The 27,024-nt window shown below is 31.3% G+C and overlaps 1 protein-coding gene across 1 annotated transcript; it reads left to right on the forward strand.

Annotated features, from left to right (window-relative positions):
* On the forward strand, nt 1-26,561 carry LOC125070491 (proton-coupled folate transporter-like). Its single transcript, XM_047680383.1, has 5 exons — nt 1-1,221; nt 10,819-10,920; nt 20,828-21,049; nt 23,893-24,049; nt 26,436-26,561. The coding sequence occupies exons 1-5, from the start codon at nt 237-239 to the stop codon at nt 26,533-26,535; spliced, it is 1,566 nt and encodes a 521-aa protein (XP_047536339.1). The 5' UTR covers nt 1-236; the 3' UTR covers nt 26,536-26,561.
* The last annotated feature ends 463 nt before the right edge of the window (nt 26,562-27,024 follow it).

A 27,024-nucleotide genomic window follows, 5' to 3' on the forward strand; every position in this document is an offset into this window, starting at 1 on the left:
GTATCGTAGCAACCGAGATGCGAGCGGCTCGCCCGCGTCGTCGCTCTCCCATATCGCGATTGCTTTTACAACCTGACATTAACAACTCTGGTTTTTGGAAACGTCTGTCGGAAAGCAACGGATTAAATAGTCACCATCGGTCGCCTGCGCCGCATGCTAACCGTATTGCTGTGCGTGGTTCAAATAACAAACAGTGCCTCCACTTTTACTAACTCTCACTTTTAGTGTCGCTTAATATGACTGCAAGCACCGTTGATATCTGTAGCACAATCGATCTCACGAAATCTAATATACGGCTGACAGATAAAATCGAAAAGGAAACCTGGAGAAAGAAATCGAAATATCTATTGAAACAGATTAAGTATTTATTTCGTGAGACGACCGTCGAGCCATGCTTGTTTGTTTACATGCTATGTACGGGGCTATCGTCGCTTGCCGTTCAGAACATGCACTTGGAAAAATCTTGCCGCGTAAATTTCAACTTCGGTGATGAAATATGTGATCGTATAAGAGATAGGAATACCACCGGACTTGGATTGGAGCTGAATCAGGTGCAATCGCTCGTGGCTACAGTGGTGGCCTGGAAGTTTCCTCTTCAGACGAGCATACCAGCTGTGATGGTGCTTTTTATTGGCGCGTGGAGTGATAAGACGAAGAAACGAAAGATATGTATATTAATACCATTCTTAGGAGAAATTATAGCGAATATTGGTTTACTTTTCGCTACGTACTATTTTTATGAACTATCATTGACCTCGACTGCTTTGATAGAGGCATTACCGGCCGCGTTTAGTGGTAGTTATATTATTATATTTATGGGTATGTATAGTTTTATGTCGGACAGGACTACAGTTGAAAATAGAACGTTTCGCTTAGGACTTGTGACGATATGTGTTAGTTTAGGAACACCCACGGGAACTGCTCTGAGTGGAATATTATTACGCGCGCTAGGATATTATGGTGTGTTCTCTGTGTTAATTTGTTTGTATACAGTTACATTTATATATGGAATGTTACGACTACAAGATGTTCTACCGCCAGACGAAGACAAAACGTCCATTCAAGGTGAAAAACAAAATCATTTGAAAAAAGTGTTTCAAGAAGTATTTGGAATGGTCGCCAAGACTGTTTTAGTGGCAATTAGACCACGTGCGTTCGGTATGAGGAAGCAGATACTATCAGTAATCATTTTATACATTCTAATGGTCGGACCGCTGTATGGTAAGTAAACATTTATAATTTTTGTATATTAGTAGTTATTTAGAAATAGTCTCTGGTCGATCTAAATTACAGAAATATGATGTCCGTGCAAGACACGAGTGATTTACTGTTTTTAACGCTTCGTTTTGGTTATTTGAGATGAAAGAGAACACTCAGTGACAATATTATCATATTATGACGTAAGTGGGTAATGTACGCGCTTCGGCCAGAGACCTTTCGGTGATTAGTTCAAAGGCTGGATTAAATGCATAAATAACTTTAGTCTTGAAAATATAAACATTTCAGATAAAAATCTTTAAGAAAACGGTTAAGCTGGCAATTAACGTTCCTTATCATCAAATATATAAAAAAAAATGTTAAATGAAGACAATATAAACTTAATTGATTGTGAACCATTTTGTTTTTCATAGAACTTGTAACTCATTAATGTCTGTAGAATAATCTAATATGTATGACTGCATTTAGGTCGTTCCACTCAAACGATTGAGGTAAACTACTATTTTAACACGCAACAGCATTTCCTAGTGTTTCCATGTTTAGTAATCAAAAAATCCGCCGATTTAAACTGAGAACATAGAATTAAATCAATGAATGAAATTACAAATCATCAGTAAAAAATAAAATAAAGAAACATAAATTATACAATTATATTCTAAATATTTAAATTTATACTAGAGATTTATAATAAGTACTCGAATAAAATAATCAACGAAAGAAATTATAAAACAAAATTACATACAAAAATTAAACAATTATATTATAAATATTTAAATTTGATAAACGGTGATTGTATTATTGAATAGACAATATTTGAATATTTGTGCATTAAATACTATTTAAAATTACCATATTCATGACGACTAAACGTTTCAAGGTATTGTGGTATCGTGCATTACTTTTATCTTTTTAATAAATTTTTATTTAACTTTGCCAGAAACCTTGAATTATAATGTGAATCGTTATTACGATTGCATACATTAAATCTACTTGCATCAATGTACATTTTAATTCATTCCGTTTTTTTTTAAATAATAAACTCTGAACGAATATCTTGATAATAAAGGTTCACTTTAACATGTATGTATGTTGTTATCAGTGAGTTAATTTTAATTTCTTTTGGAATGTTTAATATCTAATGTTATCAAAATCGGTTCAATAACCTTAGATATTTGACGTGACAAAGAATTTTGTTTTATATTTTGTACGCAGGGCCTTAGTCTACTAATATTATTCTCCGATTGATGTACTTTACATCCAAGGGTCAATTAAACCTGCGACCTTCGAATCGCCAGCGGCCCTTCTACCGTTCGATTACTAAAGTGTTGAGGTTTATAATTGACAAAAAAAAACGCGCAATTTATTTTATCGCGTGTTATATTACGAATCAAATATTTTTATAAAGTATAAGTCGTAAAGTGTGATAAAGCAAACTGACCCATGCTCATAATAATTGGTTTAAATTCAGCGAATTATATGCATTTTAGTTTTTATCATCAGTACCGGTAGTTTCTATATAAAAATTTAATTTAACAGGCATACTTAATTTTATAAGTACAATTTGATTTTATTTGTCTCACTGAAAATATTGACGATTCTTAATGGATATCAGCCAACTCTAAAGATATTAAAAGTGCTTAACTCACACTCATATTTCGATGGGAAGGCAATCCGACAGGATCAGAAATAGTTCACCTGGGTTACGTGGATTCCGAGGCACGACAGTTTAAAGGATTTACATCCTTCTAGGCTATCAACTAGACCAATGAGGTAATCAGATGAATTTTATTTACTGCTGGGCTAAGGCCTCATCTCCCTTTGAGGAGAAGGTTTGGAGCATATTCAGCCATGCTGCTCCTGTGTGGGTTGGTAGATACACATGTGGCAGAAATTCGATGAAATTAGACAAATGCAGGTTTCCTCACGACGTTTTCCTTCACCGCCGGGAACGAGATAAATTATAAATACAAATTAAGCACACGAAAATTCAGTGATGATTGCCTGGGTTTGAACCCGCAATCGGTTAAGATGCACGCCTTCTAACCCTGGGCCATCTCAAGCTCGAATAATATACAAATGTACGTATGGATTGTCATTGATTGGCTGATCCAATGTCAAATAAATGATAGACTTTTTTAAATACTTCATAATAATATATAGAGTATATATTATTATGATGAGTTTGATAGATAGGAAATTGAAGTTAAGGGAATTTGTATGAAATCATAAAAAAACTAAAATTAAACAGTCAACTAATATTTAACCACAAATCATTCACATTAAACTTGAAATATGATATAGAACTAATAAATGGAAGAATGCGGCTAACAATAACGGTCGAACCATTAACTTGGCTCACATGACAATAAAAACAAAGCCACGGCAACAATTGAACGTTGCAAGTGATGAGTAACAAAAAAAACCTTTAAGTACCATGATCGAAAACGAGCGATGCTCTGTTTACAATTTTCATTAGTGTTTATGTGCGAAAAGGTTTTGATTTTTGCTAAGATACTTATACATATACAGAAACAGTCATTCAATTGTACAGCGTTACTTACTTAGTAAAACTCAAAATATGTTCTGTTAAACAAGAATATAATGGCATTAAAAAATAACAGAAAATTTATGGCACCATAAATTATAGAATGTTTTTCTTTTCATGACGTCGAACTATATTATTAAATATTGTATATGATTTCTAAGTTAACAATGAACACAATTATTTATGAATTATTATTAGAAGCTTTATTAAAAAAGATTAGAACGATTATATTATTATGATGAATTTAATATATTATTATTATTTTGCTATAATAATGCATATCACAATGTCTATTAATAAAAATGTATACATGCTCTGTGTACCAAATTGATTTATCTTAATGTTCGGGTAGGTTAACCTAATATGGTAGGTCAGCAACAGACATTTATTATTATAACTTATCAGTTAATATTTGTTGATATTATATTTTAATTTATTTAATGTCTCGAGAAAATGGTCTGAGTGTTATTATGAATTTAAAAATGTGTTAATAAATTACCTAGACAATATTAAAAATCAATCATTGTTTTTTTTACGACTAGATAGGTGAAATAATTAACAACACGATCATTAATTGAGATATTATATGTAGTGGTAGGGCTTTGTGGGCAGCACGTCTGTGTAGGTACCACCCATTCATCGGGTATTCTAGAGCCAAACCACAATGCTTTGTATTCTTGTGTTCCGGTTTGAAAAATGACTGAGCCAGTGTAACTACAGGTACAAGGAATATTACGTCTAAATTCCCTATGTTGGTGGCGCATTAGTGATGGTTGAAATTTCTAAAGGCGCCATCGTTAATGGACAGTGATGACCGCATACCATCAGATAGCCCATTTACATCCGAGATCAAATGCTTGACAAGTATCTGTAATTATGTTGGCGATAAAATTAGAAACAGAGTTAATTTAATTGAAACTGATATAAATTTTTGAGAAAAACGCAAACCGTTGCAAATATATTACAACTGTATCAATGGAAACGCACCATTATAAAACTTAAAGCGATAGTAGTTCGTATAACCCTTCGTTACATTCGAGGCAATCAAGGCATGTTGCTTAATAAATGCCAACCAGATCGTACTTGGTCATATTGCAACCAATTAGCTAGTAATAACGTGAATCTGTTGATAGATTTGACCAATCAAACCGGTTCTGTGATGTCTAAAATGTATTAAATTTAAAATAAAAAGGTGGCTCAAAATTAAACCCAAAATAAAGTTTATTCGAATGGATTCGTCATGATTACGTTTCATATACAAACAAAAACCATACTTGAGAAACGTACTAAAATGGCTTAACATAAGCGTACGTACCAATCAAATAACTATTGCCTTGTGTATTGAGAATATCCAAGTTATAGACGATCGAAATAGGAGCTACTCAAGAAATTGGCTCTTACATACAAACAGAAGAAACAAAACACTTAGTGGTATTTGTGTAAGTCCGTCTAGGTGGGTATCGCTCACTTATTACTTAGTCTATCGTGAGATCTACTTAGTCAGTGATTCCTAAGATTAATATATCATAGATAATCAGTATATATTTTATATCAGTGTACTCACAGGCACAAGGGACATAACATCTTAGTTCCCAAGGTTTGTGGCGCAAAGGTGATGTAAGGAATGGTTAATATTTCTTAAAGCGCCTTTGTCTATGGGCGGTGGTGACCACTTACCATTAGGTGGCCCATATGCTCGTCCGCCAACCAATACCATAAAAAAAAAATAAAAAAAAACATACAACATTAATACGTCTATCTAACTATACTAATATTATAAATGCGAAAGTAACTCTGTCTGTTACGCATTTACACTTTCACGGTTAAACCACAGAACTGATTTTGATGGAATTCGGCGTGGAGCAAACTTGAACCTCAAAGAAGGACATTTTATACCTAAACTAACGACCACCCTTAAGTCACCGGCAAAGTCACGGGCGAAAACTAGTTATAAATAAATATTAAAAAGAATATCAACGACGATAGAATTGAGACCTTTATGTCGCCTTCTAGCTTAAGGGTATTGTGAGATCGTGTACTAAGAAAAATATGAAAGAGGTTTTGAGCACACTCCTGGAATTATATTCTATTAAAATTGAACAGCCAATCTTAGGCAAATTCAACAGACGGTAAAGTTTCCTTGAAAAAAGTGCCTCATCTCCTTTGATTTTTCTAGGCACTTTAGTCAGTTGACATGTACTAATCATTATTCTAGAACATGATTTTATTAAGTACTTACTTGTATCTGGTTCGTGATTGTTTCAACTTAACATACATAAGTTATATTAATATAGCTTATGAAATAACACTCCAAAACTTTTAGGGGTTTTCGTGTACTATGTTATGTATTTGTTCAATTAATAAAACAAGTTACGTATACTAAACTTGTAAGAACCATAAGTTTTTAGTAACGCTGTTTATAATAAATCTAGACAGATTGTAAATTATGTATTAAATATATAGTATTGTATATATTCGCATATAAATTTGATCTTCCAGTTAAGTATGTAAGTTTATAATGTAACTGAAATTTGCCCGTTATACTAAAATATGCACCGTTGATAATTTTACAATCTAACGGAGACATTGCCTGGGCTGACATAACGCGGTGAAAAGAACAAGTGTTTATTACCTGAAGACGGTGGAAAATTGAGCAAACACAGCTGAAAATCTCCTGGGTACTTATTTTGTGTTTAAAATACAGTCCAATGAAGAAATAAGCATAAATAAAATAATAACGAAATTGTATTGTCACTAATTTAATCTAAATTTTTAATATTTTTCAATCTAAATTTTCCGTAAACCAAAATATTTTAAAATTTTTACTTAATCAAAGTAAACTTGTAATGCCTATTTTCGAGAAGCACTTTGTCGACGCCGATTTGCCTTCAGATTCCATATAAATTTTGTACTTTGAGAACGACTAACGTCTTAGAACATCACAAGACTTTCACAAATCTAGTTTATAAAATATAGAACCAATATATTAAGCCAGTTACATTTACATATTATATAAGTTTGTTCATAATAATATGTAAATAATATATTCGTAAATATAATCAAGTCCTAGTGACCAGATTACTGCTTACATCCGTATTTATAGAACTATTTAGTTACGTCTAATTGTATAGCTTCGCGGAGATTTTCGAGCATGGTATGTGATTATGATTACATCCTTTTGAGAAGTTTAGGCTACAATGGGTGTTCTCAACATACTGCATCTCACTATAGTGCATTACTGTGTGTAGAAAGGTGCACTCCTTATTCCCTAACCCCCGATGAAACGGCAATCACTTATTCCCTCACCTACGTAATGCGATGGAACGGCAATCATAGGAGTTCGGAGAAACATTAGGCGTAACATAGTTGGCATGACGTGCTTTCTTAGGTAATGGGGTGTACCACTGAATATTTCTTAACAAATAACCCAATAACAGTTTTGAAGAATAATTAAGAACATTATGATCTGAATTATGATCCTAGATCTTCGAAATCTGGAAAAGTCGAAAACGGAATACAGATTAGTATGAATTCAAATGTATCTAATTTGTTAGTTTTTAGAAAAAAATATTTGCTCTAACTACCCTTAATAAACATTGATAATGGGACCCGGAGTTCGCTATTAAATAGTTGTCAATGTAAACATTTGTTTCCATTAAGACAAATTATATGTTAACAAAAGATATTTGACTGTTGTCTAATTTATGTACACATAATGAATGATTTACACTTATCAAGGACACGTTAAATTACATAATATATCAAATGAAATATATATCAAGACAAAATTGCTTAGTCCTTACAACACTATCTCACCGTATGAAAATATTTATATAAACAAAGCAAAATTTAAAGCGTTACCTTGCGTGTAATCTTGCGTTACACGTCGAAATTAAATACGACCTTGGAATATTATATTAGATCCAAAGATTACTTGGTAGCTCTTGTACAACCGTCCTGTGTTACCTACACAGGTAGATTGTACACACCCAATCATCAATTATATTGCCACTACAAAGGAATGGAATTAGCTCCGAACCTTCTCAAAGGAAGAGCGTTTGAGAAGCAATGGAATTCCTTACTGATAGTCTAAGGCTTTCAGAAAATTTTCGTAACTCACTGTAACCCACAAAAGTGTGTTACAATGTGTGTTACAAATTTTACATAAGTAAAAAGTACCAGCCTGTTATTTTTACTTAACAATAATTTGTATTGCCAGTAAGAAGGTTGATTGGAAGTACAAATAATGTTTAAATTTTTTTACACTGTGCCCTTTGCCGGTCAACTTTTCTATACAAAATACTAGCTGCTTCCATAATAAATACTGGCGACTTCGCATGGAAGCCATTTATTAATAAAGAAAATGATATGTTAATAATAAAATAATTTATAATCTATAGCACTCAGGAATAATGTAGCATTCAACAAAAACCATTTTTCTAGAATTGGATCATAGCTCTCAACATTTTTTTTTTTAATTTTACTTCTTTATAATATTAAGTACTTCTTAATATTAAGTCTTACTTAAAAACATCGTTTAGCGAGTGACTAAACAAAAAAAATTGTGTTCGTCTGAATGTCAAATCAATATCGACATCTCAGTATTTTACTAATCGCCTCTTAAGCAAAGCTTCCAAGTAAGGGCGATATATTTTACTCAAAAAATGCGTATGTCTTAGTGAAGGTTCCATTGTAGTTCTCATACATCATCTTACATACATTTATAGCAACATACTTTATCAGTTAGTATTTTTATAGGTCTTAAATAGATAACAATTATCTTTTTTATTAAACCAAGCAAATAAAAGTATTTGATAGACGCTTATGTATGCGTAGACTATGATTAGTGGTGAAATTATATATTCGTAAATTATACCAACTTTGACTGTAGTCATATAATGAGAATTATATATCATAATGATTTTGACAATTTATATAAAGCACTTATTTGCAGAGATCTGTAAACATACAACATATCACAAGACTTTATATTACTATTCGGGTTGAGTTTTCCATCAAGGAACACATTAACAGCCAGTAAATTTCTCACTGCTGGGCTAAGGCCTCTCTCCTCTCTCCTTTTGAGGAGAAGGTTTGGAGCACTATTTCACCACCTGCTTCAATGCGGGTTGGTGGAATACACATTTGGCAGAATTTCGTTAGCCACATGCAGGTTTCCTCATGATGTTTTACTTGACCGCCGAGCACGAGATGAATTATAAACACAAATTAAGCACAAAAAAATTCCATCCACTCGCCATCTCTGCTCCATTAAGGAACAGTTCCTTCCTTTTTCCTTCGATCAAGGAACTCTTGTTATAAATGTTAATACTTTATGTAAGTTATGAATATAATTAACGATGTCAATAATATACGCGTTTAATTGACAATAATTGTATTGTCAATTAAACGCGTTAAAATTACCACTAATTTCCAAATCTGTAAAGATTGTACAATATTGACTGGTTTCCCCGGTAAAATCGGCAAAACCAGCTGCCAGAAGAACTGAATTTTTCCTTAGGCTGTAAGTTATTTTACAATAAAATGACTATTTCAACTCCATAGAATTGAGAAATAAATGGAATAATATTTGTAAATTATTTATGTTAATTTTAATATAAGTAGGAAAATAATTACTAACGAAAAAATTAGCTTATAATATCCTATTATTTCAAGATTTGAACCTGCGAATCCCGAGGTCTTAGGTCAACATGGGATCGAACCGATTATTAGGTTATTGAATGAAAATATGTCAGTAATAAACATGAGTTTGAAAGTGTATACATTATACACCCTAGGGAAGATTAAATTCTTTGCTACTGCACCTAAACTCTCCCTCGGATTATGACAGTAAGGGCTTATGTAATTGCGCCTGCGTACATACATCTGAACTACGGTGATTATCTCTGGCGCAGTTGGCTAGCCCTTAAAGTTAGCTATGGTGGTGAAAATTCAATAAGAACTTAACATGGCAAAGCTGATTCCCTTTTCTTAAATTTACTTTTAGATCAAAGTAAAAAAATACTTTCATTGTTAAATATTTAAAATAAGGTATTGTAATCGTTTAGCAATGTTTTAAGTCAATTATATAATTATATTTAGAACACAAGGCCTTTATTAAAGAATAATAATGTAATTTATTTTATAAAAATATAATAAGTCCATTAAAATTACAATTTAATCGTTTTCAATTAGCTTATTAAATGTCCACAAAGAAATCATTTTCATATTCAAAGCGTCACTTTAATACCGACTTAATAATCATCAATTTTAATTTAAAGGCTATGAAAAACAAAATTTAATTGAAATATAAATAATTCAAATATAGAATAATTTTTCAAATAAATAATCACGTATTTCTTCTAGAGATATTTTAACGAAGCCCTAATTGCGAACATAAATCGCAATTATTGGGTTAATAATAATTTGTCGAAGTTTTTATATCTAACGAGCTTTTGAAGTAATAATATCTGCCAATTATGTTTTTTTGTGCATTGTGTCGTATCAATGCATGAATATTTATGAACTATTTTATTAATATCGGTTACTTATATATGTGTTCCTAATAGAAACGTCAATATCGAGATATTGCTGCTTTGTTGTGGCGAAGATATTACAACATAGAAACTTCACCCTTCTCTGAACTTACAAAAAATATTGTTATAATTTTGCATTATATTGAATCTCTTTTTTCTCCGTTACAATTTTATGTCAAAGGATTAGTCAAGTCCAGTCATGACCAACTGACCTATTAATACTACTGAAAATCAGATTGACAAGTGGATCGACAAATATAGCTTCGTTTCCGTATTCGCATCTAATTTTATATATTGAAATTAAAAGTAAATACTGACATAAAATATTGATCCGATTATAAAACGAAATGCAAATTGTTATTTGATAATAATTTGAAACATCGTAACTTAGAAGCTCGTATAAGAAATAGACGTTCTTGTTTTAAATTATTGGACACAAATGGTACCCACTTCAAATTATGGGCCATACGAACAGCTGCATCCCTCTTACAATTTTTAATAAAGACGTATTTTTTACAGGCGATTCACAAGTCAGCTATTTATATGCAATAAGGAAGTTCAACTTTAACGAAGTGGAGTACAGCGTTTATGGAACTATCAACATTGTCCTCGGATTATTAGGTAAGCATTATTTGTATAGACAAACTATGATGATTAAATCCTAGGTGGTACAATTATGACTGCGTTGTGTCCGAAGAGCCAATCAGTACACAAACCACAGTGATTATATCAAATGACAAATAACAATTAATTGTTAACAAGAATTTAATACGTAATAAATCTCGAGAGTATTGAAAATCGTGCCTTTATTAATGCCTATAAGCATCCAATCACTTTAGTGAAAGCTGAATTGCATTAGAATACCTTAGGCGTGTTTATTAACTGCAATCTCGAACAAGATCTTTAAAGAACCTTCTATTTTTGAAAGCATCCAAATCAATATATGATTCAAGTTAATCAAAAAATCAATCAACACAAATATCTATTTCAAAATAGTTGGACCATTTATTTTCAGTCTGGTTTACCGTCTACGTAACGGATTAAATAGATCTGGTTATTCATGAAGCCGCGCTCCTCCATGTTAAATTATAGGCGTGCATAAAGAATTATAATCTGATTTGTACTTTTATGTCGGCGTCGTTTTAGTGTCGTCTCACGCACACTAAGATATCTTGTAAGCACGATTGTCACTCATACTAATGCACATAAATGCATTATTTCATTATATCATAACCCGCCAGTCTGTTTGTACCAAATTTCCAACTCAATCAAGCGAGAGTTTATCCAGAAGGTATTTCACAAAGAAATTAATTTTTAAATTTCTTATCCTATAATTTATAACTCAAATTAGACTCAGATTAGAATCGATTTCAGCTGTTTTTATTGTATTATGAAGAAGACTGACAATTGGGCCACCTTATTTTTAGTCATCGTCACCCATAGACATTGGCTTTATAAGAAATATTTAACATCCCCGACATCGCTTGGTAATGTTATGTAGCTTATGCCTGTGATGTCCTCCTTGACGTGTCCGAAAATGGAGAATTTGGCTAGAGTGTTCCGAGCGAAGGTTGCTTGAAAAGCCACATTAGGTTTCAAACGGTCTGTTACAGGGATGATTTAACAGCTAGCCTTTACTATTGTACTTGTAGCATACGTGGGTTTGAGACGGATCTTTTTAGGGCGTTTGGCATTGTGGATAAACGATTTCGCTAGAAGATGGTAGAAGCCATAATAACAGTATTACCTCACACAGGTATCTGACTAGCGAGCAATTCTCAAAAGTCCAGAGGGATATTACAGGCAATCAGGTTTCGCTTTCAAACATCCTTGTACCGAAGGAATAGGCCTCCACGTCTACGCTTTCCCTTCAGCTGTAAATAAAACACAGATTTTGGTAGTCTGTAGTCGTCCATTCGAACAAGGTAATGCACCATTTAAGTTGACCTCGGATGAGCATGTACTCAATACCGTCTGATCTTGGATGTATTTCGGTATTTGTGATTCGGCCTTGAACTATGTTAAGTCAATACTCTCGATATATGACTCTCGCAGGACTGCAGCAAAATAAATAACAAAAAGATTCGGGTCACACAACCTTGTTTTAAGTCACTGGTTACAAAGAATTGCTGTTCAACGTGATTCTCGTGTACCCTGGCCATCAAGAAATTGACGAACAATGTTAAAGAGCTTCACCAGGCAACCAGCTTTCTCTAAATATATCAGTGTTTTGCTATTAATATTGAAATGGTCTATAGTTATTATTAAACATCTTGGCTTCAAATCATATTTATTTTCGATAGGTATAGTTCTCGTGTTTCTTTTCAAATAACATGAGTCGTACTGGTTAGGTAATTATGGAAATGAATAAACGTAACAATAGTTTCATTTTTAAGCGTATTAAATTTAGTTGTATTCGTGAATACTATTGTGATGTAAAACCAGAATAAAATTTTGTGTTTTTGTGATTATCCTTATATCAACCTTCATATAGCCCTATTTTTTCGATTTTTGATATTAGTAATTTACACATCTGCCGTGGTATATCTATAATGCCGTTGTTTACCTAAACTTAATTTTGAGTTATGAGCAAAAAACGCGGTAAAAATTGAAATCTATGTAACTTATCGATTATAACACCAATTTGAACCTAAAAGCACTAAAAAATTCGTCAAGTAAAATACTTTCCAATTACTCTTCTGTCATATTATAAATATGATTTAATTATAATGAAAAACGCTCTTTTCATTCTTGTTAATTATCGATGTTTCTAATGTCTCGCGAAGAATTCTCTAAAATGCCGTTAAGTATACCTTAACGGCCTTTTAGTGTTTCTATTTAAAATAATAGTATAGACTTTTAAATTACTTAAAATAATCTTATAGATATTTAGCTAAAACGATGTTATAGCACATAACCCTGTTTTAGCTTAACATTGGGAGACACAGAACTGAATCATGTTAGACTTTAGTGACATTAATGGTATTTTACCGCATTTAAGTCCGGTAAATTACAAATTTTAATTAGTTTCGATAAATAATTTGATTCATTGTTACTCTAAAACGTAGTTAAAACGGGAACCCTTTACGTTAACGGCATCATAGCGAAACAATTGCAAAAACATTTGAATAAATTTATTCAACCAGTGAAACAAAATAAAGATAATTTTTAAATAATTATATACCATTATTTCGCAGATAACAATATTTATTGAATATATAAGTAAGTTATGTTATTAAGCATCGTATTTTGTTTGACAAAACATCACTTATAACTAGATTTGTTAGGAACTTTCAGTTCTTTACTAATACAAATATCACATTAACTAAGTAGGTAATAGGCATGATGTTTGATTATGGTTTTAATGACGATAACAATTATTAATTAACCAAGAGAGATCAATATAAGTCTTTGTATGTATATAAAACTAAAATATTACAAACTATATATAACTATATTACAAACTAAAATATTACAAAATCACATTTTATGAACTTAAAATTATTTATTTAAAAAATATATATATTTTAAATAAAGTATTCAATAAAAAAAAAATCTTTTTCACAAACAAAACTTTTTTCAAAATATTCTTAATACTTAGGCATATATATAAAAAAATACTATATAAAAACTTACACAGTAACTTTAATTAATCCAAAAAAAAAAATTTATCAAAATAACATTAATGTCTTAAAATATTTAATCAGTCTCAAGAAACTTATTGTTTTTAAATGTTCATGTCTGAACTTGTCCATTTTCTTTAATTGGCAACTTTTTCCAAAATAACAATTTGTGAGGGGGATTACGCATGATAGTTTTTCAAGTATATCAGCTTTTCTTCGAGGTTCGATACATTTTGGTTCAGTTCTGAACTCAAATTTCATTGAACGTGGATTCAGGTAATGTAGAACAATAATTGCCATCAACAGAAGTGCAACGCTTTCGCAGGAATCCTCGCTCAAGCGAAATTTTCGCTTTACTAATAGATTCAATTGAAGTTGTTCCAAGGTGTTTTTTTGCTAGAATTAACATGATTCTAAACTTCATAATTTAAGGGTAATATGTAACAGTAATTACGATCAACAGTTTGGCTACGCTACGGAGGAATAGTCGCTCGGACATAAAAGTCTCGCAACAAGCAGCACCAACCGAGTGTCTACGTTCTCGCTTCAAAATTTGCTTATTGTCTAAAGTAAAATTCTTGGTGAAATCACTTGACAAATTAGTTTGTGGCCTATTTTTTTTTTTTGAATTATCTTCTCAGATTCATCTGACATGTTGCTTCCTGAGGAATTAGATGGACAGTAATATTTGTCAAGAACAGAATCATCTGAATCAAAATTATGTGGACTATTTTCAAAAGCTACATTTGTATTTAGTTGGACTTCTAAATCAAGAGGAAAATCTGGAGGCATTAATTCGTTGCACGTTAAACTTACTTCGATGCGTGGTTTCACAATATTATGAGGCTTGGTAACAAAACGATGAACGGTACTTTTAGCAAATAAAGCTTCTTTCAACTTATTTGTATGTAAATTTGGCAAATAATACGAGTTGTTGGTTGATTTTGTCTCACAAAATTTGTCAAAGATACAGCTGATCATCGAATAATGTCTTGTATATATAGTCAATATAAGCAGCAATACTATTATTTTTCTTCTTTATATTTTGATTTGGCGTTAATATTTTCACGGGACTCTCTGGTTTGTCTTTAATCATACTGAAAATAGTTTTAGCTCTGCTGGTTATAGACCTTCTGTAACAAAAAAAAATGTATGCAATAAACAAACAAAAATATTACGAGATCAAAATTATATCAATCCTGTTTTTTAGCAACTACAAATGCCATAAAAAAGTTTTCATCCTCAGCGGGGTATTATTTATTATTTTATACATAAAATAGATATACTTACTAGTTTCTACCCACCGCTTCGCTCGCGTGAATTTCAGTTTACGTAGGAAAAAGCATAAGCATTTCTTTAAATAGCTCCTGACTTCATCATTCAGCTGTATAATATAATAATGTAGTAAATAATTATGTGTTATATATAGTATATAATAGTATGCAAAAGAAGCATTAACAACTTCAAATTTCTGCTAGAAAATTTCACCCAAATAAAAACGACAACAAACAGAAAAAGTTGAATAAAAACAACTTACCTGCAGTTACGATCCTCCATAGTTGCAAAATTGCGGTAACAGACATGGAGTGACATGTCCTTCACGGCGAGCCCAGACTTCTGACCGCGGCACTAGGATCGTTACCTCGCCGCTCCCGGCCGGCGAGATTATTTAACGGCACTATAGCATATATATATATTTATTGTGAGATAACGACACTTAATCTAATATTTAAGGACTATTACTTTTTCGATTTATTTTAGAAATACCTTTACTGGCTCATAACGTTCCTTAGCTCAATATACACTTATAACAATTGTTAAGCTATAATGCCGTTAAGTTTTGTTAACCACATTTAAGTCTAACACTTTCAGTTGACGGCGTTATAGGTGAACAAACGTAATCCTCTGCATTAAAAAAGAATAACAATAAAACAGTTAATGTCTTTTAACCACTTTATAATGTGCGAAAGACCGTATAACGGCAATCTAGTTAAGCAATCATTGGAAAAAATTATAACAAAATATAAGTTAAGGAACTTTAGCAGCTATATTGACTCCAAAAGTTACTTAACGACTTTTATGCTTAATAACACACGAGAAAAAAGGCATTGTTATTAAAATTATTTTCAAAATTATTTTAATTATTTTCAAAACTAATCAAGATATCTAAAAACCGCATATATATGTTGATAGAGATTTTTTTTTTTTGTTAATATGCCATCAAAAGTTGAAATTCGATCAGATGTAAGTTAACGGAATTTTTGTTATACCACATTCTTAAATGTTTATTTTGCATTCTGGTCATCCGGGACCGCTTTTAAACAAGGAAAAGTACGTGAGCGCTTTAAATTATACAAAAATAAGACGAAAAATATCTAAAGTTCTCAAGTTGTTCAACATATATAAATAAGGAAAATACCTTGAATTAGTTAAAGTATTCTTTTTTTAATTCAATTTATAACAACATACCAATGATTTTATTTTTACCAGTCAACAGACAAATATTGCCCTCCGTGAAGTATCATGTAAGTAAATCATATTAAAAAGTAAGATCTTGCGTTTCTTATGCTGGTGATTGTCCCGGTTAACTAAACATAGTCTAGAATCTCTATGTCATCGACACTTCACCCATTCTAAAGAAGCGTTTTGTTTCCTCATTTCTCATGAGTTACAGACAATATGTAGAATATCATTCTGGTGTCTGTCTTTTCTGGCCATTTATCCGATGATCCGAATATCTTTAAAGCAAGAACAAATAAGTATCTATTAGGCAAAGGCGAGCCATCCTATAATGCATATTGATGCATTATTATTGGTATTGACCAATCATTAAAGGTACCTTTTAACAATAAACAGCAATATAGTAAAATAAAGTATAGATACGTGGCGTTACAAAAAACTTCAGCATATTTTTATTTTTAAAAACCTCAATAAAACCCAACACGTAGAATTCAAGTTTTATCGTACAGACAACATAAAAACTTGCTACTTATGAACAAATTGTTTTTAAATAATTCCAAATGATCCGTTATATGTATTCCAGATGAAAATTTGCAATTATTGATAAAGTATTTATTAATTAATTTATTTTATTATATCACAAATGAATAAGATAAGAATGAGCGAATGATAATGAAACAAATGCTGGTACTCCGTTGTAGAGCAAAGGCTTCTCTCTTTTAGCGGAGAAGTTTTAGAGCATATTCCACCATGATATTTCAATGCACATGATGCACATGGTATGGTAAACATGTGACATATTTATTTTACGTTTTTATATTCTCGAAACATACCCGTATTCAATAAATGTATCGTAGATACAAACAATTTGATATAATATAATTTATTCAGCTATATAATGATAGTATCTTTATGTTTCATATAAATTTATATTTAGTACCATATATTATAAACACAATCGAAAGATTCGCATCCATATAATAATCAGTCAAATACGCATATTTCTATTTAAACAAATTAAGGGCTTTTGTTGTGTGGGTAAACACACATTCAACCACTAAACGTCAATAGTTTACATAACTGTGATCTGATTTAAAGAAGAGTGAGCCAGTGTAATTACAGACCAATGTATATACCATCTTAAATCGCGTAATTGACGGCGCATTCAAGGTGTAAGTTTCAAGTATTTCACACAGTTGGTATCAATTGACGGAAATAGCGTCTTACAGTTAGGTTGCCAACATATGCCGCCTTCTTGTCAAAAACCTTAGCGTTTTGTGTAAAACTAAATAATAACCCTAAATGCGTTTATAAAAATAATTACATTGCTTTTTCATATATATTTTTTTATTTTGCGCACTTCTTGTTGTATAATCATAACTGTTATCTCCTCTGTATTGATAAAGAAACGCATGCGCAATATAAAATTATTTTAAAACAGTGATATTAAAATACTGACCTGACCTCTTGTTTCTTAATTACAGCTATATTATATAATAGCTATCAAAGACTAAATACGTCGAAATTTAAATGATAATGACGCAATTAGTTCAAATATTATTATCAAATAGTTTAAAGCTTGTTATTATCAAAATAAGCATAATAACACTATTTATTCATCTCTGTGCTTTACGATCGAAAACATTTTGTCGCCTCATATCGGAATTAATTGTATTATTTTTATATAACCTTCTCAGTTCACAGAATCAAGATAGTTTTATTAGAATTCTATATTTTTCAAAAATGGTTTTAAAGTAATAGAATCGTAAGAAAACATCAAAATAGTCCAAAAACTAATTGAAGTCATTGTATATATTTTTTTAATTTGTTGTTATAGTGTAGAAAATTGCGAATCACTATGTTTCTCAGTGTCGTTTAATTTTAATTAATAAAAAAAAAAAGGATTTTGATTTCAGAAAGATTTTGTTTGTTTTTTCGTCGTGTTTTAGTTTTTCCAATTTTTTTTATTAGTATGACATTTTAGAACTGCTATCAAAATAATCAAAAGCGAAATAAATTTGTTCGAAAGAGGCTCTTGTTTAACTTTTTACATTCAGGTATACGTTACCGTATTGAATTAAATTTAAGCCTATTCGGTTTGGAATGTAAATTCAACTGAGAAAAACAGGCAAACTCATTAGTCACAGCTCCACCAATTAAGTTACATAGTTAGGTAAATGAATGTAAGCCATTTTGGTGTGTCGATTTTGATATATTAAAAATAAAAAATTAATAACGTGCTTCTTATTGGTTTTGCATTCCATTTTATCTATTTTAATTTAAAGTTGTAACATTATACTATATTGATGAGTATATTAACCTTTAAATATGCGTGCACAATATGTGAAACTAAAATATTCCAGAAACTTCGAAAAGTATTTTTAATATTACAAATGATCAAGCAAAAATTGTTTCGATCTTGTTTTTAAACCGTTAAATGTAATAAACAAAGTATAAATTATTATATTACACGTTTTATATAATCATTAAAACGTTATACGTATTACTAAAAGGGGATTTAATAAATAAATGCAATATTCATAAAAATTTGGAAGTTATTGGTCATAAAATTTTAAAAACGCGCTTAAAGTGATTCGATCCAATCAGATTTCGAAACGATTGAACAATCTTGTTCTGTAAGAACAATTTCGACAAACCGCTGGACACGGTCGTAAAATGACAGAAAGTGGTAAGGATTGTTCATTAAGGAAAACACACTAAACTTTAGCTTTAAAGTGAATAAAATAAAATAAATTGTACGAGGTCTTGTGAACGCGGTAACTAAGTAACATCTCATTGTAATTAGATCGATTTTTACAGAGTGAAGTTAAGGCAGATGGCACCTATTCCATACAAAAGTTACACGTCAAGTAGTGTTAAATAATATATCCAGCTATTGCCCGCAGCTTTGCTGGCGTGGAAGTTGAATATATTTCAGCTTCTAATTTAAAAAATGACGGACTTACAGACTAACCTGTAAACGAAATGTAAACCCCTAATTAGGATTAGTATATCCAGAAGCGCTTAATTACGTATCTACCCATTTTTATTCAATTCAAAATAAAGTTTCATGTTTCTAACTTAAGTAATGACGGACATCCAAACTTTCAACCCTTATTCCACCCCTTAGGAGTATAATATGCAGAAACGCTTAAATACATACCTATTAGAAAATATATACTCATTTTTAATCAGTATCCCAACAATAAAGTTTCATGATATAAAAATTGACGGATTTCGAAACAAATTTTCAACCCGTATTTTACCCTCTATGGGGTAGAATATGCAGAAACGCTTAAATACGTATCTACTCATTTTTAACCAGTATCTCAAAAGTAAATCTTCATGATTCTACCTTAAAAATACGGTCTTCCATACTAACTTTCAACCCTTATTTCACCCCCTTAGTATTTCTCAATGATTCCCAGATTGTTTCAATGATTCTTACTTTTATTGGTCAGTCGTTTTAATTTAATTTGAATATGACGTTCATTTGACTTCTTTTGTTTCAATTATAGTCTTTCATTTTTATTGGTTAGAAGTTGAAATCGTTATTCATTTGTTTTTATTTTTGGTTTTAGAATTCACAAAATTAATAATATATCAGATATTATTTTTTTCAATTTCAAGTAAATGCCTCGGAATAAACGACATTTCATGTTGTTCCGTTGGGGGATAATACATATTTTACAGATGAGCTTCCTCGAGACAGTGGTACATATAACTGCCCATGTTAAAAACAATTTGTTCTCAGAATAACTCCAACAGTTTTTTTAAGTCGTTGTGATCTGTTTATTGTTATTGCTAAACATATTCCTACTGGAAATTGAATGCGTTTAAATTCAAATGTATGTTTATTAGGGATAAGAGGAATTCGAGTAATGAAGACTCTTTTGCTATAGCTTCCATGGGGTTTATCCGCATTAAAAATATCATTTGCGCAATCACATATTCTTACTATATACCAATTTTTATAAAGATCGGTTCAACCGTTCTTAAGTTATAGCCGGACATACAGACAGACAATTTCAAAAATGGTAAAGATGATGTCAGTCGGTTATAATACAAATATTTACGACGAAATTTGACAAAAAAATTGAGTGTAGGTACAGACAGTCTACAGATTTATATAGTAGTATAGATTGGAACATTATTATTATGCGCATTGCTCGTATCATCGAGATTTTCATACATTGAGCCACTGTACCTTCAAATACATTACAAAAATATATAATATAATAATATAGTATTGATGTTTGGTATAGAATATGTGATCAATAGCTGATACCTACCCAGACGAGCTTGTACAAGGTCGTATGTATATGTCTAGTTCTTAGAATAGGTACAAAACCTTACACGGGTTGTATAATAATTATTTATCTAGTGATAGATCTTTTTTAATTTAAAAATATTACCCAACTTAATCTCGTTTTTTTTTTCAACAGGTACATTCTTCTGCATAACAGTACTATGTAAGAAGTTACACACGCAAGATAGCGTTATTGGTGGTCTTGCGGGTGTGAGCAGGATAGCTGGATGTCTGGTTTTCGCCCTCGCACCGACACGAGCGTGGTTCTATTCTGCCCCTCTCTTTAACATCTTCAGTCACACTGGACTTACTGCTGTCAGGTCGATTGCAACGAAAAGTGTAGCTACAGAAGAAGTTGGTAAGTAATTTACATTTTTGATATAAGAAACGCGTTAGCTCGTAATATGGGCTATATTTATTATCTTCTCAGAAGTACCGCTGACGCATTAGATATTTTACCTAGACAATAATACTCAATATTGCTCTGAAATTTGAGTAAGCCAATGTAAATATGGACACAGGGAATTATTAGCTAATTGCTTTTGCTATTTATATGATTTATATGATCTTTGTTCTTTGTTACGTTACTAACCCGTACGAAAACGATACAAACAGTTAGTATTTAATATATTTTATTTTATATAGTTTAAAAAGATAATAGATATGGCGCCAATAAAGTTGCGAGCACGATAACAATAACTGTACAATCATTGACCAAGAAAATCCGAACATCGTTCACGTCATAGGAAACAGACCCCATCCAAACGGCGATAAATCCGCTTACGACGTATAAAAATACCAGTCAAGAACGGAAATCGAATCGACAACCTTTGGCACAGACGTTACTTAAATTGCTGCGGCATTTTTTTATAAAATTCGATTACGTCAGAGCTGGAACAAAACTATTTCCTTACTTTGATTTAAAAATCATCTTCATATTTAAATTAAAAATATAAAGTTTAATTAGAGATCTTTCTAGAATTTAATAAAAGAATATTTTTTGGATTTTAACTCAGATCTCACCTTTGGATTTATAAGCTACTCAACCGCCAAGGTTCCGTGATACCAGTCATGACTTTTAATCTCTTGCTGATTAAGAACCTCTGGATAAAATATTCATTTTACCAATATGAAATCGGCGCGGGCTGCTAGTCTATACTAAAATTAAATATGCGAAAGTAACTCTCTCTGTCTATCTGTGACTCTTTGACGACCAAATCACTGAATCGAATTTGATGCAATTTGGTACGAATCAAGCTTAAACTGCAGGAAAGGACCTTTTCTGTACCTAAAACTTGACGACCGATCCCTAAAACGTGAGCAAACCCGCGGGCAATAACTAGTATTGCATAATTTATCTCCTACACTAACTTAGTTTATTTCTCGTTAAATTCCAACCGCATTCACGTAACTTTACGCAACCGACGCATCATTACAAATGTGGGTTACTAAGAGTTATATTTACATATAAATCTTAGCGAAAATTATTTCCTCGTGATAATCAAGATATCATATAATAGCAAGGAGGCTTGTGAAATAGTTTCTATATATCAGTATTATTTACTTTACTTTGCTATTTCATAAATTCAAATCATTTCTAAAAAATACATTAGTAAAGAAGGCATATTATTCGATACAAGATTATATAGATGATAAAAAAGCGTCGAGTTAATGCTTGTTGACTTCCAGGCAGGATATATAACATACATATATAATTTAATTAACTCGATTGTATTTTTAGATGTTGAAAAAGAGTAACTACTGAGTTTCTTGTCGGTTCTTCTCGGTAGAATCTACATTCCGAAAGGGTGGTAGCTTCACTTAATATAGTTTGTCAAGCCTACTTGAATAAAGTAATTTTGATTTTGATTTATTTAATATAAGAAAGTAAAATGGACTTATAGACCACCCGATGGTACTGCTTACCTTAGAAACTTTTACGTTATGTCTTTCAAACCAGAATATAATCCACAATGTACTCTTGTTCCATGCTAGAATAATCAATGAGTCAGTGGTTCCTATACGGTTTACTGTTGTTGATTTTTTTGTAAACATTTAATATATATATATATGTAAGCTTCTTTTAAATAAAATGTAATAATTTATGTGGCCCGAAGTTAAAAGGGCATAAGTTAACATTACTCATGACAAGAGTACTAGAAAAGGCATATGTTTTATGAAACAACCAACATACGTCAATTGTTTCTATTCTGATCACCAGAAGTAATGGTTATTGATATTCGCCCTTTTAGCTGAAAACAGACAAAAAGAACGATACTTGGTTACCAAGCGTTGGTGATGTTGGTGATCATTCAGCGATTATGTTGTGTCGTGTTACGGAGTGTACTCACGAAGTACGGTCTCTATGTAATCATTATAAACTCACCATTGTATTCCTATTTATTACGTAACACGCGAATGCACTTGTTGTGTACCTACCCTTATTTACATTTGTTGCATGTACGTGAATATATACTACAGTTATCGATAAACAGATTAGTGCTTAAAATCACATAACTCCGGAATAAAATCATGCATTGCAGTATAATTTTCTCTCTATGACGTCATAATGGACCGTTCATGAATAAAATATTTATTTTTTTATTGGTAATCGATATCTCTTGAACGTGAAACAAGGATACTTTTAATCTCTGGGTTCCGTTTGAGATTAAGTTAAACAGTATAATCACGTAATGTTGTCTTAGATTTTCGCGATTATTACACATTGAAATAAAACTAGTTTTTAACGGATTTAATCGCGTATATTAATTATTTTAACATCCCGACGTTTCGAGTCTGCCCGTGACCACGAACACTGCAAAGTGCTCGAAACGTCGGGATATACCTAATACCAGATTAGCTATTGTAAAAGGCAGTGCATTGTCTAAGTGTAAGGAATTGTCTTCGAATCTCACAAAACCGTCAATAAAAAATTGCGTTGATCATGTTAAATTAGCCGATATGGCCCTTTAGTTATAAAATGATGAACACGTATCTCAAACGATTGCGGGTTCAAAACCAGTTGAGCATGACTGAATTTTGATGATGGAAATCTTCCACATATGTATCCACCAACCCAAATTGGAGCAGCGTGGTGAAGTTAACTCTACTCACCTTAAAATAGAGTAGAAAGAAGCCAAAGTCCTGTAGTAGTTCATTTAATTAACATTAATAAATGTATATCTTTATTTATTCTTCCAGCTAAACTCAGCTCAGTTATGGGAGTAATGGAAGCCATAGCGCCTTCAATTTACATGCCGGCCTCGAGCTTCATATATGTACAAACGATTGAGTCCTTCCCGGGCGCATTTTACATATTCGACGCGGCACTCACACTTGTAGCCTTGGCTTTATTTACGTAAGTATAACGCACATTCAATGAGAACAAAACGAACGATACAAGGAAAATACATATTAACAGTAAAAAACAGCCCGGTGAGGGCTTAAGATATATATTTTTATTACGCCTGCGACATAATCCGTGTCAATATGGAAACACATTTTTGGCTCAACACGAAATAATCTTTTTTGTGATTGTATTTACACTACGTATTACAATTTACTTAAATTTTCTTTTATAAACAAAGTTCAACGACTGACTATATTATATTGGTAAGCCTTTATGCAAGCCCTCTGAACAGGTATCAAATATTCTACCGCAAAACAGCAATACTTGTATTATTGTGTTCCGGCTTGAGTCGGCGTTACTACAGACACAATGGACGTAACAACTTAGTTTCTAAAGGGTGTTGCGTATTGATAATATGAGAAATGATTAATATATCCTATAGTACCAGTATCTATGAGCAGTGGTGACCAGCTAACATCAGGTGCGCCCATTTGCAGGTCATCCAATATGACATTAAAATAAAATTGTTGTAAATTATAAAAATTATATATCATATCTGGAATTGGTCTTACGCCCACACACTGGCAACCAATCATCGTTCACATAGCTGACTGAATATCAAGAGTCACAGAATAAAATTGAAGGCTGCATATTAAATCAAATTGAGAAGGTCAAACATATATGTATACTGTAACTACGATGAGATGAGAGCCGAGATGAACGCGTGCATCTTAACCGATGATTACGGTTTCTAACCCGGGCAAGCACCACTGAATTTTCTTATGCTTTATTTGTGTTAACAATTCATCTCGTGTTCGGACGTGAAGGAAAACATCGTAAGGAAACCTGCATGTGTCTAATTTCAACGAAATTCTGCCACATGTGTATCCACCAACCCGCATTTAAGCGGTGTGGTGGTCTATGCTCCAAACCTTCTTGTCAAAAAGGTCTTAGCCCAGCAGTGGTAAATTTACAGGCTGTTAATGTAAAAATAGCCACGATACTATACATTGTTTTTCAAAAGAACGCAGTGGTTACCGTTTAATACACTCACAGAAGAAATGATTATTATCGTAACGTTTCCGTTGATTAATTATTTATTATATATTTAGACAGTATGTCAAAGCTAAGGTCGAGTCGACAAACATAGTGACGAACAGTTTTCCATTAAATAATCGCACACCCGTAAAGTCGTATGAAATTTGGCAAGTTTCAAGCGTAGCTGTCATGCACGCAAAGTAATGAAGTTGGCTCGTTTGTTTTAGTTTCTTCTGTAGTGCAACACTCTATCTAGATATAAATATAATCTAAGAATTTTAATAAGCACGTTTAATGCCAAATTAAATATATTTAATTTAGTCTTTCGAATCTGACCAATATATAAATCCAACCTTCGTAATCTTGTATTATGAAGATGACGAGAGCATTTTTTTTAAGAATATAAGCCAGGACGGCTTATATTTGGTTACAATATACTTAATCTATTCAAATTATTTTCAAAACTATTAATGTATTCATTCACTTGTGATTAATGTTATTTATATAAAATATATTTATTTATGGTCATTTGTTATTATAAAATCATAATAACATATTTTTAAAAAAATATAAGAAGCTATAAATTATACAAAAAGAAACTTATACCAATTTCCAAAAAGTATTAACGTTTTATTTTTGCACTGTGCCTGTTCATCGCTAATAAAAATTAAAAAAAAATGTTAATTAAACTTCTTTATTTCAGATTAAAGATTAAAAATACGATTATTGTCCGAAACCCGTTATCGAGTTTCACATTTCCTTTTTTTAAACACCCATATATAGATAATATAACATTTACATATTTTGTGCACAAAATGTGATATAGCGCTTTGAGCAACTTAAACAAAATAAGATAAACAAGTTTTATCACCTACTTATAGGGATGACAGTAAAATTCGTCATAAAAATAAAATCAATTAAAAAAAAACAAAACTGATGCTATCAACACTCGATATCATCAGTTTTGTTTTTGTTTTATTCAATTAAATAAAATACGACATCGAAAAAATTATACTCTCCACTGACAAATGGTAATAATAAATAATAATACTACTAAATACTAATAATATAATAATAAATAATATAATATTAATACTTTTAGACGTATAATGAATATACTACAAATTGAATGAAATTAATTTACTTCACAGACAACATTAAATTAACAACTACCAAAATAATATTATCGTAATCAATTTAGAATGTCATGATAGCCCAAATTATTTTCTTTTTTTTTGTTCTAACATAACTTATCTCCGGGGCAAAATAGTTCGCTTTCCATTTTTAACGAAAGTAATTTTACAAAATCTTGATTCTTTGTTATTTTTTAAACCTTGTATTATCTTTCTTTTCACAGAAATATTTACGTGCTAGTAAAGCAGAGAAACAGAGACATGGTCACTGACCCCAGAAAGAAAGAAGAATATGCGAGAACAAACGAAGTTTCTAGATTCTGAATATTAAAAAAACTATCGACTAAAATTATATTAAAGTTATATTAAAATCAAATTTATTTGAAAAATTTTAATGTCAACTTTAATATATTTCTATGTAATATTGTTTTGTTTTAATACATAAATTTTATCACAACGTTATATTAAAACTATGTACGCGAGTTTAGTTCATATTAGTGATTCTTTTAAACAATTTATATATAAGATTTAACTTACAATAAAATAGACATATTATTTATTTGAAAATTACAAAAATTTTTTGCATTTTGTGACTGTTTGTGAAAAAGTTCGCATTGTTTTAACACAGTTTAGTATTCCGTTTATATCATTTCTTCAATTTTAATTATTGTTAAGAATGATACACACTGCCGTTGATTACGTTAATTTAATAAGAGTATTGATATGCCATAATTCACAGAATCCTAATAATAATTGTAATCATGCTATTATCTAACATTTTTCTCTAAAGCAAATGATTGTTAATTTTTTACG

This window comes from Vanessa atalanta, chromosome 17 (genome assembly GCF_905147765.1).
Source record: "Vanessa atalanta chromosome 17, ilVanAtal1.2, whole genome shotgun sequence".
Classification (NCBI taxonomy): Eukaryota; Metazoa; Arthropoda; class Insecta; order Lepidoptera; family Nymphalidae; genus Vanessa; species Vanessa atalanta.